Source organism: Boleophthalmus pectinirostris, unplaced genomic scaffold (assembly GCF_026225935.1).
Source record: "Boleophthalmus pectinirostris isolate CB_2022bp ecotype Guang Dong unplaced genomic scaffold, ASM2622593v1 HiC_scaffold_9, whole genome shotgun sequence".
NCBI classification, from domain to species: domain Eukaryota; kingdom Metazoa; phylum Chordata; class Actinopteri; order Gobiiformes; family Gobiidae; genus Boleophthalmus; species Boleophthalmus pectinirostris.
This window is the reverse complement of record NW_026571541.1, coordinates 2,487,121-2,499,146: the sequence shown is the minus strand read 5'-3', so window position 1 is coordinate 2,499,146 and position 12,026 is coordinate 2,487,121. Positions and strand designations below refer to the sequence as shown.

Genomic DNA, 12,026 nt, shown 5'->3' with positions numbered 1-12,026 from the left:
TACAGCCACTTCCGCTTGTACAATAAGAAACTCATAATCACAACGCAAAAAGATTCTCAGTGGGTCTGCATGGGTTTATTTCACTCATTCACATACACTGCATACGTTTGTTTTAGAATATAAAATAGAGTCGAACAAATACTGAACTATCTGCTGAACATACAGAACTTCTGCTCAACTGGAAACTCAAATAAAACATCCACAAATTTTATTTTAACCACTTAATGTCATGCCTTTGATTGACTAAAACCTATTAAAGTAGATGGCAGAATTGAAATTAAAATCAAGGATGCAGTTCAGTCTTCTCCGGGTTCATAGGGTCACCATTGCTAATGTTTTCATTCCACAGGTTGTTAAACAATGGAGTAAAACATTGGCACTGCCAACCATCTATTTACTAACATATTAAAACCAACCCATGTAAACCTACTCATTATGGCCTGTAAGGATGGTGAATATGAATCCACCTTGTTTAATGCAATAAAACTGAAAAAATAACAAAAAAACACAGAACAAGCCAATCAAGGGACACGGAGGAGCCCAACAAGCAGAAAATAAAATGCAAAACTAAATCAGTAAAAAAGTATGTTACAAGACATGATGTACATCCTCTAAACATGTGAAAATCTCTCTTCCAAACAGGACTTCATTCTGCTTTAGTTTGCATGCTGCACAGTGGAGAAGCACAACTTCAGGGTGTATGGGTAAGGTCCAGCTAGAATACAAAACAGAACACAAAAACAAGGCTTTAACATGGCTTAAAGTTCATGTGTAGTGTGGCTCAAAAGGCACAACATGACACATGCAGAGCTTTGAGTCAAACCTTTAAATACAGGAGCTGCTCATGTCAGCTGTGGCATATTTTCAATAGCAGTCTGGATTTTATTTCACATCCCTTATTCAAATGGAATGACAATACTATGGAAAATGTTAACCCATCCAAGTACCTGAATTCTTCATCTGATAGTGGTTCAGCATAGCTAATGCTTCCATAGCATCGTTGATAGACTCCCACTCCAGCAGGCCTGAAGCGCTCCGGTCACTTGGGGCAGCACCACCTCAACAGGAATAACAAAATGTCACTAAGCTTAAGTTGTAGAGAAATGAGATGGTAGAAAGTGAAAACAAAGTGTGTTTACTTTTTCCAGTGAACATTTTAACATCCGCAGGATTCTTCACACCGACTTCCTCACACATCTGAAAACACGTAAGAGACTTGTTTCAAATCTGGCAACACAAAGCCTGATAAACATTTGGAATCTTCTTCTCACAAACCTGTGTGAAAACCTCTACAGTGACATCTGGTGGAGCATTAAAGAAGTGTAAGACATTGGTGGGATGCTGAATGCGGTTTTTAGCTGCTTGTTCTGGAGAGGTGAAGCGATTATTTCTTGTGCCGTGGAAATCCTTGTAACTGCTTGTTCCATCTTCCAATTCGTAGCATTGTCCGGGCACAATGGCCTGCTGCTTGGACACACTTTAAAACAGATTGAAAAATAAGAGGGGCATAGAAGAGTGAAAGAGGAGGAAAGTCATTTCTTCTAGCAGTAACCAGTTTTACTCACCACACATTTAACTTTTGTCCAAAAAGGAAAGTGTTGTTGAGATGACTTAAAGCACGGTCCACAGCAAAGCAATCCCCCATTTCAACCATAGCTGCACCAGGCTTACTTTTCATAAATTTCACCTAAAAGCAACAGCAGCAGCAAAGACGCATTAAAGCTTAGTCTGTACTGGTTACAAGAAATGTGTTATAGAAACACAGTTAATACCCTAAACACAAATCAACATTATGGCTTTGGATGAAGTGTTTCTTTGGTTAAAAAGAAATGAAAGATAATAATGAGCATAGCATGATTATTATATACACATGACAAACATGATTACATTACATCATTACTCACCCGCTCAACATTGCCATAAAGGCAAAAAATGTTGAAGACCCTGTCTGCATTTATTTTGGTTGGCTCGAGCCCATAGACTATGACCACAGAAGAATCAGCATGGGCCCCATACTCTCCTGGGGGAGGGGGCGGGGGCCCATAGTTGGGTCCATATGCCCTTCCTCCTCGACCTCTCATTGGAGGGCCCATGCGCCGGCCCTCATAAGGTTGTGATCCATAGCCTTCATCGTAACCATGATATCCTCCTCCTGTAGAGGGACATAGCACTTTAAAAGCAGGATACTGGCTTCCTCCAGTTTCTAGTCTGAATACTACATGCATATTCAGCTTTAAACCAGCACTCACCATACTCTGGGGGGTGGTCTCCCAGAAGTGCTGGCTGCCTCTGACGCTTGTTTGGATTGGCATTTGAGTCATCTGACAAAACATTTATCAAATTAAACAATCTATATGTTGCTCAAAAGAAATATTGCCATGAAAAAGTGAATGTTATGTATTTTCAAAGGCTAATTTTTCTATTGGGGATAAGAGATAATGACTCAAATAAAGTGTTGGATTTTTAGCGTAGACCACTTTTACTCTTTATAAACGCTTAGTGAGTACCAACTCACAGACACTCCCTCGTACACATGTCCAGCACATGTTGTAGAGGAGTGAGACTGGGCCCTCAGCGTGTGTGCCAGTGTTGGTGCTGCTGTGCTGTGTTCTTGGGAAGGCTCAGGTTACTTACTGCAAGCTACAAACACAGCAGTTCCACCACTTGTACTTATTTAGTCCATTTCCACTGACGAGCAAAACCATCTTCACCGAGGAGGAATCTGCCATTATTGAGGCGCTTGGCACCATTTTTTGTGTTTTGTTAGGAAAAGTCCACTTTAGCTTGCATCAGTAGGCTGTAGGGTCACCACACAGAACAATTCAGTTGAGAAGCAGGTTCCTCTTTGACTGCAAATTGCCAAACCTGCATCACATGGAAGGTGTTATACAGGTTTGAGCAGCTTCAGCAGAAAGGGAATACTCACAAAAACTACTTAAACAAGGCAGCTAGTAGTAGCAAGGAAAACTAAACTCCATGTAGGGAAATGACTGTTAAGTGGTGTCTGTCAGTTATGTTCATCAGTTCTGGTGTCTTGTCAGCAATGTTCTGTTGTTCTGATGCCTCATCAGCAGTGTTCTGTTGTCTCATCAGTCCCATTCCATCAGTTTGCCCCAGGGCAATGGTGGTTACAACAGTAGTTTATCAGTGTTGAGTGAATGACTAATGCATTATCAAGTGATTTAGGTGTCTTGAAAGACGCTACTGAAATCCAATAATAAAAAATAAATGAATTAACTGATTAACTAAGTTCTGCTGTCTCATCAGTTCGGGTGTTCTGGTGTTCTGCTGTCTCATCAGTTCGGGTGTTCTGATGTTCTCGTGTCCTGATGTTCTCGTGTCTCATCAGTTCGGGTGTTCTGATGTTCTCGTGTCCTGATGTTCTCGTGTCTCATCAGTTCTGGTGTTCTGATGTTCTCGTGTCTCATCAGTTCTGGTGTTCTGATGTTCTCGTGTCTCATCAGTTCTGGTGTTCTGATGTTCTCGTGTCTCATCAGTTCTGGTGTTCTGATGTTCTCGTGTCTCATCAGTTCTGGTGTTCTGATGTTCTCGTGTCTCATCAGTTCTGGTGTTCTGATGTTCTCGTGTCTCAACAGTTCTGGTGTTCTGATGTTCTCGTGTCTCATCAGTTCTGGTGTTCTGATGTTCTCGTGTCTCATCAGTTCTGGTGTTCTGATGTTCTCGTGTCTCATCAGTTCTGGTGTTCTGATGTTCTCGTGTCTCATCTGTTCTGGTGTTCTGATGTTCTCGTGTCTCATCTGTTCTGGTGTTCTGATGTTCTCGTGTCTCATCTGTTCTGGTGTTCTGATGTTCTCGTGTCTCATCTGTTCTGGTGTTCTGATGTTCTCGTGTCTCATCTGTTCTGGTGTTCTCGTGTCGCATCAGTTCGGGAGTTCTCGTGTCTCATCAGTTCTGATGTTCTCGTGTCTCATCAGTTCGGGAGTTCTCGTGTCTCATCAGTTCGGGTGCTCTCACGTCTCATCAGTTCGGGTGCTCTCACGTCTCATCAGTAGTGTTTGTGTTCTTGTGTCTCATCTGTAGTGTTCGTGTTCTTGTGTCTCATCTGTAGTGTGCTGCTATCCTTTGGCTTTCTTTTGCTTTATTAGTTTAGAATTGTGGAGATCCGATCAGCTGTCTGATGTAATGAGTAGGGGGGCTGCAGTGTAGGTCAGCCCCCCATAAAGTGTGCACTGCCCTGGTGGCTCACATCTAGCCATTCTAGACAGGTTGTGACATGAGTCTGCTTAGTGTTTGTCACGTAATGACTGGACATAAGAGACAACTGGATATAGTTGTTGTCTACAGTCACCATATAAGGAGTGTCCCCCATGCTTCATTAAGGAGTATTTTAGTCATCTGTATAAAATACTTGAGAAAACTACTATTTTGCAGTTTCTCACAGCTGGAAAGACTGTATGCTGCAGCAATATTTTGCCAAACCTTATCCTCCAAGACCCAAATCTCACACTCACAACCTGCAATAACTACCTTTTACCCAAAATATTCAGCAAACATGGCTAAATGGTTGTATTTAGGATTATATAATGTAGGACCAATGAACACACACAAAAGGACTAACAGGTGAGGAAATGATCAACACTGAACAATTCAGCAGTGGGCGACTTGGTTTTGAGTGTTCTACAGTAAAGAATATGCGTGACCAAACATTTGTCTCACAAATCAATTTGGTTGAACAGACTCAACTGTACCCACACAACCCACCCACAGTCAACATGCACTAGAGCACAAGTACATTTGTTAGAACCGTTACCTGGTCCGCCCAAATTAGGGTTTGTGTAGTCCCAAGTGTCTTGATCATTCTTAAACACATTCAGACGAGTAGGCTGAGAACAGAAAAACATAGAACATAATAAGCACAAACTGGGCATGCAGAATTAAGCACAGTGATAACTGCCAGTCACATGTTTTCCTGCCAGTGCTATTTCAACATAAGTCAAGAAAGGCATTGAAAAGATATGAGATCACTACAAGAAATGCAATGGGTTTTAGTTCTTGAAGCCTTGTATATGTGTAATTACGCTGATCTAATCAACATGTTGGCCCAGTTTTAGCTTATCACAAAAGCAGCCCACCTGTGGAGTCTCTGTAAAAAGAAATGTGTTAAGCCATCAAACAATACCTTGGCATACTCAATCTTGAGAGTGCAACAGCCTGAGTAGATATCTGCGCCGTTGAGAGATGCCTTGGCACGTTGGGCGTTTTGCACAGAATCAAATGTAATACTTGGTTAAGGAAGTACCCAAGTAAAGCAGGGACACGTTTTGTGTATTAGCTGTTATAGTGAAAAGGATATTCAACCATGGCCTGGACTCCATTCTTCCGAAATATAACAATTCTTTGAACTGGGCCACAGTTGTTGCAGATGGTGTAGAGAACATCCTGTCAATACAAAGGTAAAAGTTAATGAGAGCATCTCTACTGTGAGGGCGCCATGGAGAAAAGTAAAGGACATTTACTGTAGTGATCGGGTAAATTGGGTTCATGATGGTAAAAAGGAGAACATTGTTGACACTGCGAGAGTCATCTGAGTCCCCAGGCCTGGAGATCTTCTGACTAGTGGAATAGTTAATGAAAGCCGGATGGCCCGCAATGTAAACTTGGTTGTCAGCAGCATATGTTACAGCTGTGGATGATCCATTCATGTCCTCATATTCCACCAAAGCTTGGCGCTTCTTAGGCATCACAACAACATAGCTTTAATGAGAAAACTGTAGTGAATATCAGGCCAAGTTTGACAGCTACTTCATACCAGTCTACCAATAGTTTTGGGTTTGCTACCTTATGGTGCCGAATTCTTGCAGCGCCTCCACCAAATCTGCTTCGGTAACACCATCCACCAGTCCTCGTACGTGCACCACCAGAGAAGGGAGAGGCTTGTGTGGATCCTCATACCCCTGTAAGTCCCACACATTTCACACATTTGATATGAGCATTCAAATGGGTCAAGTCTAAGTTGTACGCTGTGAGGCTAAATGGCAGTTTGGCTGAACCAGCAGGTACCCAGGTCCTCACATATATTATCCAGGTATGGAGGCTCATTTGCATTAAGTGGCCTCATTGAATAATCTGTGGGTATTGCTGGGTTTCAGATGACATCACAGTATTATATAGGACAATATTCATTCATACAGACGAGGCCAGCTAAGATTAATATTGTTAAAATGCAAAATTATGTTGTAATGCTGTGAGCCCTGAAGTCAGTAATTGAAAAATACAGGTTCAACATTTGTGAATTTACCTTTTGTGTATCGGCAAAATACAATGTGAGAAATAGGGAAACCTGGCCCTTCCCCCCCCCATCTGAGAGTATGGAATCATCAGTCTAGAATCTGAAAACCACCATCACCGGTTTGACGGAGCATAGAGACGGATGAGGAGAGTGAAAGCATGCTCCCAACATGTACTCGAGGAAAACGGAACACAGTCTAATCAACTAAAGCTCCAACTAAGAGAAACATTCGACAAAACGTGCAGCGACAACGGTCACGTGATTTGGCTAAAGTTAGCTACATTGCTAAGCTAGCTACATGAGCTAGCTAATGACTAACGCTAGCATAATGCTAAGCTAGCGGCTAGAACAAAGCCAAACATACAAGCCCCGGGTGTGTTCAACCTTTAGACTTGATTTTACTGATTAGCCATTTACAAGAAAATATCTCAAAGAAAACGCGAATGTAATGTATAATGCGTATTTTGTTCGTTACTATGGTATCAAAAGTGTTCAGACAAAATGGGGAGCATTCATTCGCGAACCTGAAAATAGAATGATCGTGAGCGCTCGACAAATAGCATTTAAAGTGATAGTTTTTGCGCTGCAGTGGTGTGCAGTGTTAATGGAGTGGTTTCACCCGCACAGGCACTCACAGTGGCCATTCCGTCGGTTTTCTGCCTCTTTGTTGCCCTGCCGTCTTCGCTGTAGTAACGGCTTGCTGCAGTAGCCATGATGTCCTGGTTCAAAAGGAGCCGGAGCGCGTAGGTCTCCAGACGGTTCACCCCACCCAGGACCGGCCCACACCGGGGGCCTCTCCAGGCCCGCCCACGCTCACGGCACACGGCCTCGGATTGGCCCTAGTTAAGGCCACTCAGGGCCGTTATCACTAGAGGAAGCCTCAGTGCAGACTGTTCCGATAAACGCGAACTCTTCGTGAGGCTTTGGTACACATTTAACAAGAACTATAAACAAAGACGCTTTGTGCCGAACACACTTCTGGAGCATCATAAAATGTAGCAAAGACTAAATGATTACTGTCCAAATCTAAACTCCATTAACGAGAAAGGGATATCACAACTCATTCTCACAAACGTGTGTGAATAACATGCAAGCCAAGTTACTGCAATTGTGCTTTAATTGTTCACATTTTACAACACAAATTAAACACTAGAGGTGATGTGAGTGGTAGTCCCATCAACACAGGTCTGTGAACCCATTTATAAACAAAGAAAAAGACAACTGAAATTCAAAATATTTATTCGAAAATAAAACTGCCACCAATTTTACACAAGCATGAGAAATCAAATCTATGCATTGTTGCCTTAAAAGAGTCAACTGGTAATAGCACACTTGAAGTCCAAAGCGAAGTTGGCATCCACTCAGGAGAAATTGAACCCTTAACAGCAGGAATGTGACAAATGCACACAAAAATGGGACATATACAGTCTCAATTAAAACAAAATCTTGGAGGTTTTAAGCCCTATTCTATAAAAGCATTGCTGACATACCAACAGCTCCATTGCAAAGCAAATGTTAAAACTCAATGAAACATGCAATATTACCTTGGACTTTCTCACAGCCACACTACTCAGTAGGACAGTCAATCTACATACCAATCTCCTTTAAATCAGACAAGTACACAGAGGAGCCCTCAGAGTCATCAGTGCATTGGGACTACGTGTAGGGCTGTAATAGATAGAATACACTATAGGGCTGAGGGTCTGTTTACAAGCAGAAAAACACTCCTTAGTCATCAGCTGGCGTGGCGCTTCTGGCAGGGCTTGCCGACCTGGAACGACTGAAATGGAGATGAACAGTTAGAGAAAGACCAATAAGGAACAAGAATCCTGTACTTGCCTCATGACAGAGTTTAGCTCTCACTGCTCAGGTGTTAGCACCGGCAGCATTAAAGTACTAAAGGTCTACCACCATGTTATATGTTCAGTAAACATTTCACAGTCTAAACATGCCGGGTGATGTGGTTTGAAAGGGTTTGCCCTGTTTAGATCCATGAATGCAGAATGAGGGACTGCACTTGGTACAGAAGAGGTATTAGTAACGCTCACTGCTGTTGCATTTTGTCGAGATCTGTACTTGATCTAGTGTATAGTTGCATTAAGCACCCATGTGCCCAGTTAACACAGGGATACATTGTTGAAACATTGTGATAACAGTGTTGACACTCACAGCTCACAGGCCTGCTTTAAACTGCATAGGAGTCTCACACACACAGTCACCTTTCACAAGCACACATTCTGCACATGCGTGATGCCTGGTCTACTGTCTAAATACGCCAATAACTGTTATCCATCAACATGTTTTCAGGGGGTTGATTTTTGGTTACCTTTGGAGACAGTAGCAGAAACAACAAGTACAGAGAAGCGAAGGATGATAGGACTGAAGGACGGATGACTACAACTCGGAGAGACACCGCGCAGGGTCTTGAAGACTGATCTCTCGTCAGCTCTCTCTTTGACTGTCAGAAGCTAAGAGGCTGCAGAACTCTGGTAGGTAGTGGGGCTCTGGTAGGTAGGGTTATGGATTTAAAGTGCTGTAGCTCTGATCTGTGTGGATCAGCCCCCAGTACGTCTGAAGGCTGGCTGACTCTAGAAGAACGACTCTATGTGTGCGCCGGTCGAACACACTTGGCTACGGGGAGGTGGCTGCTCAGGTCAGCGCTAAGTCACCCTCCCGCAGGACGCACACACGGACAAGGGCCTGGGATCAGCTGCAGTGTCAATGCAGTGCTCAGGTCCCACCATAGGCTTTAAAGAAAATATGAAAAATAAACAAAACTGTACTGCAAAAATGATTTTTATTCTAACGCTTTGTCTGAATTACAATATTCGTGAAACCGATTGCTACAGTCAGGCATGTTTGATGAGCACTTAAAAATAGGCGTACAGCAATCTATTCTGACTAGTTTCAGTCTCTAAGCAATGTCACCGATTAGAGCCGATCGTAAAAAAGATTATCAGAGCCCATCTTGTTCGACTCTTTACCTGCGTTTGGAGAAACAGCACAGTGTCACATATAGACCTAAAGGTCAGGCAGGGCTCTGCACCACTTCTACTGTCTAAAGCCTGAATCTGCTGCAGAGGACCACACGCACAGCTTTCTGTTGCAAGGGTTCAACAAGGATCTCCAGTCCATCCCAGTCACGTGGGAAGTTAGGCCTTGACTGTGGTTATGGCATCTCACTAATGCAAGGCCTAGCAAGTGCACTACTGCATTGTAAAGAGGGATAGTGGAAGGACAGTTTACCTGTTCCTCTTGTGAGATGAGCGAGAACGAGAGCGGGAGCGAGACACAGAGCGTCCCCTGGGGGCGGAGCCTGATCGAGACCTAGAACGACTTAAGCAGAAACAGACAGACATTGGCACCATAAAGAAAGACCAGCACATGAATACTACAGTTTGGCTTGGAGCCATATGGGGGCTTCAGATGATCCACCTACCTTCTGACCGGAGTCCTGGATTTGGAGCGTGCAGGGGAGCCAGACCTGGAGACAAAATATACACTTTTTACCTAATTAATTCAAAAACATTTATGATCCAACTCTGAACTGCCAAGCCCACATGTTTAGACATTCGAATAAGACTACAAAGAGTCATTTATTATTTGATTCAAATTCAACTAAGGACATGGTAACTTTATGTCCAGTTTATGTTCTTTTTCTAAGGGCAACTTTGTGAGATTGTGTGCATCTCAACATCTCTGTGCTCACCTGCTTCTGCGCCGGGAGTAAGAAGGAGAGCGACGGCGGCTCCTGGAATCAAAGACAATGTTAAAACTCGTCTTCTGACATAATAATGTACATACAGCACCTCTAAAGAAATTAATTTCCTTGTGGGTCAATAAAGTTTGTCCAAGTCTAAGACAACCAAACCATTTTACTGAGTGGTGTTAAGATACAATTGTCGTCACAGCTGCCCTGGGGTAGCTATTGGACTGTGCACACCACATTAATTGTAGGCACAGTGTGTAAAGTGCCCTGCAGGTGGAGCTAAACACATACCTGCTGTAACTGCGGCTGCGAGACCGGGAACGGTAGCGGCGGCCATGAGAACGCGAGCGGGACCTAGAGCGAGACCGGGACCTGAAAAACACACACTGTAAACCTCCAGCTCCCAAACTAAAGCTTAAGTGCCTTGTGCATAGAATACTAAATGATACCAGTGAGCACATAGACTAAGTGGTTGTTTGTCATTAGGATGAGTTGATACAGACCTGCTGCGGCGCCCTCCTCCTCCACCTCCTCCTCCCCTCTTGCTGAAGCGGTAGCAGTCATAGGCGTAATGGCCTCTGTCCCCGCACTGATAGCACCGATCATTAGGATCAAACTGGCGGCGGCTAGGACGCCCACGGCCCTTCCTGGAGAGGCCTGTAGACATCTCTACCCGAACACGAGAGCCACACAGCACCCTGAGGAAAGACAAACATGTAAATCCAACTGCAACTTTCCCAATTATAGAAAAACAACAAGCTCCACTTACTTTCCATCCATGCCTTTAACAGCATCTTCAGCGTCCCTGGTGTCTTCAAACTCTACAAAGGCAAAGCCGGGAGGGTTCCGGGCCACCCACACACTCCTCAGGGGCCCATAATAACTGAAGGCTCTCTCCAGCTCTCCTTTGGCTGCACCGTTGCCCAAATCACCCACATAAACTTTGCAATCAGGGGCCCGAGAAGAACTCCGGGAAGATGAGTAGTACGACATGGCCCAGGTCTGTTGATAAAGAACAAGCCATTTTTGTCAGTGAGAGTTCAGTTTGGGTCAAAACAAGTGAGAGACGAAGCGCCGCCACAGTGCAGTACTGCAACCACTGAGCGCGCCAAACGTACGCACCACTAAAGAAACATTAGATCAGCCTGACAAACAGTACACAGGACGCGCAGCACAGCAGTTACACAACGGGTCATACGGCACATGTATGGTCGTACAGCGGTGTCCAGACGGTCTCAACAGCACAAACACAGGCGAGCGGAAGCGGGTGAAGAATATAAGGCACGACGTTAGAATAAAACTAAACGAGATTCCGACCCCTACGATTCAGTAGAATCTGATATTTGGGTTTCAAATAAACAGATAGTTTTATGTAACGAGTCCTCTGTCATTTCACTCCTGAGGTACAGGACATGTCCTGCAGAAAAGCCGCAAACGGCCTCCTCCATTACAGTCAAACAATGGCGTCAGCACGCCGTAGCTTAGCCCTAATGAGCCTTACCTTGTTCCGCTCTTTTTCACGTCGCTCCCACGCGGATTGGGTTGTTTCAAATGGGTCCTAAGAAGGAATAATATGTTCTTGTTGTTGTTAAACTAACGCCAAATAGCAAACACAGTAGAAGTAGAGCGAGAAGAACCTGAGCAGAAGAAGACTCCGCGCTGCGGCCTGTGCGTGTCCTGCTTAGACCTCCGTGTGTGCGGCTCTGCGCATGCGCGGAGGAGAGAGGGGGCACTTCCTTTAAACGGAGTACACAGTACAGAGAGTACACAGTACAGAGTACACAGAACACAATACACAGCACAGACTACACAGACAGTACATAGTACAGAATACAGGCCACGATCTATTCAAATACAGGCTTACACCATGGATGTACTACGCTTATAAAGACTAACAGTGTGTGAGTGCAGATTTTCTTACGGTTCATAACAACATCATTCAATTTGCTGTATATGCCTACAACATGTCCAGGAGCATTCATGCCTCCGTTTAAAGACCGTGAACATATGGGCCACTGAAGATACAGGTCCTATGGTTTGTTTCTTTAGTCAAACACACACACACGT

At 44.0% G+C, this 12,026-nt stretch overlaps 2 protein-coding genes across 3 annotated transcripts; both read right to left on the bottom strand.

Annotated features, from left to right (window-relative positions):
• Nucleotides 1-53: 53 nt before the first annotated feature.
• Nucleotides 54-7,043, bottom strand: LOC110172698 (heterogeneous nuclear ribonucleoprotein L-like). The gene is made up of 13 exons (XM_020938618.2): nucleotides 6,886-7,043; nucleotides 5,800-5,915; nucleotides 5,478-5,715; nucleotides 5,315-5,400; nucleotides 5,141-5,237; nucleotides 4,772-4,844; nucleotides 2,250-2,321; nucleotides 1,905-2,152; nucleotides 1,566-1,687; nucleotides 1,276-1,477; nucleotides 1,140-1,197; nucleotides 948-1,058; nucleotides 54-715 (listed from the first exon to the last, which is right to left on the bottom strand). Exons 1-13 carry the CDS (start codon nucleotides 6,961-6,963, stop codon nucleotides 657-659), a joined length of 1,560 nt encoding a protein of 519 aa, XP_020794277.1. The 5' UTR covers nucleotides 6,964-7,043; the 3' UTR covers nucleotides 54-656.
• Nucleotides 7,044-7,472: 429 nt separating this feature from the next.
• srsf7a (serine and arginine rich splicing factor 7a) lies at nucleotides 7,473-11,731 on the bottom strand. 2 transcript variants are annotated; one of them, XM_055166937.1, is made up of 10 exons: nucleotides 11,597-11,731; nucleotides 11,461-11,517; nucleotides 10,729-10,961; nucleotides 10,463-10,657; nucleotides 10,251-10,331; nucleotides 9,960-10,001; nucleotides 9,690-9,734; nucleotides 9,497-9,586; nucleotides 8,577-8,997; nucleotides 7,473-8,030 (listed from the first exon to the last, which is right to left on the bottom strand). In XM_055166937.1, exons 3-9 carry the CDS (start codon nucleotides 10,950-10,952, stop codon nucleotides 8,916-8,918), a joined length of 759 nt encoding a protein of 252 aa, XP_055022912.1. In that variant the 5' UTR covers nucleotides 10,953-10,961; nucleotides 11,461-11,517; nucleotides 11,597-11,731; the 3' UTR covers nucleotides 7,473-8,030; nucleotides 8,577-8,915. The 2 variants fall into 2 exon arrangements, with proteins under 2 accessions (XP_055022912.1, XP_055022913.1); XM_055166938.1 differs by lacking the exon at nucleotides 8,577-8,997 and having other exon boundaries at nucleotides 11,461-11,678.
• Nucleotides 11,732-12,026: the final 295 nt, after the last annotated feature.

Bases quoted from the DNA above. Each gene is read 5' to 3' on its own strand.
- LOC110172698 (XM_020938618.2), bottom strand. From the start codon at position 6,963: ATGGCTACTGCAGCAAGCCGTTACTACAGCGAAGACGGCAGGGCAACA. The intron at 2,322-4,771 runs GTAACGGTTCTA...ATGTTTTGTCAG, and splicing joins CCCTAATTTGGGCGGACCAG to ATGACTCAAATGCCAATCCA. The intron at 1,688-1,904 runs GTGAGTAATGAT...TGTTGCTTTTAG, and splicing joins TTTATGGCAATGTTGAGCGG to GTGAAATTTATGAAAAGTAA.
- srsf7a (XM_055166937.1), bottom strand. From the start codon at position 10,952: ATGTCGTACTACTCATCTTCCCGGAGTTCTTCTCGGGCCCCTGATTGC. The intron at 9,587-9,689 runs GTAGGTGGATCA...TTTCTGCTTAAG, and splicing joins TCCAGGACTCCGGTCAGAAG to TCGTTCTAGGTCTCGATCAG. The intron at 8,998-9,496 runs GTAAACTGTCCT...TTTTCTTTAAAG, and splicing joins TCATCTCACAAGAGGAACAG to CCTATGGTGGGACCTGAGCA.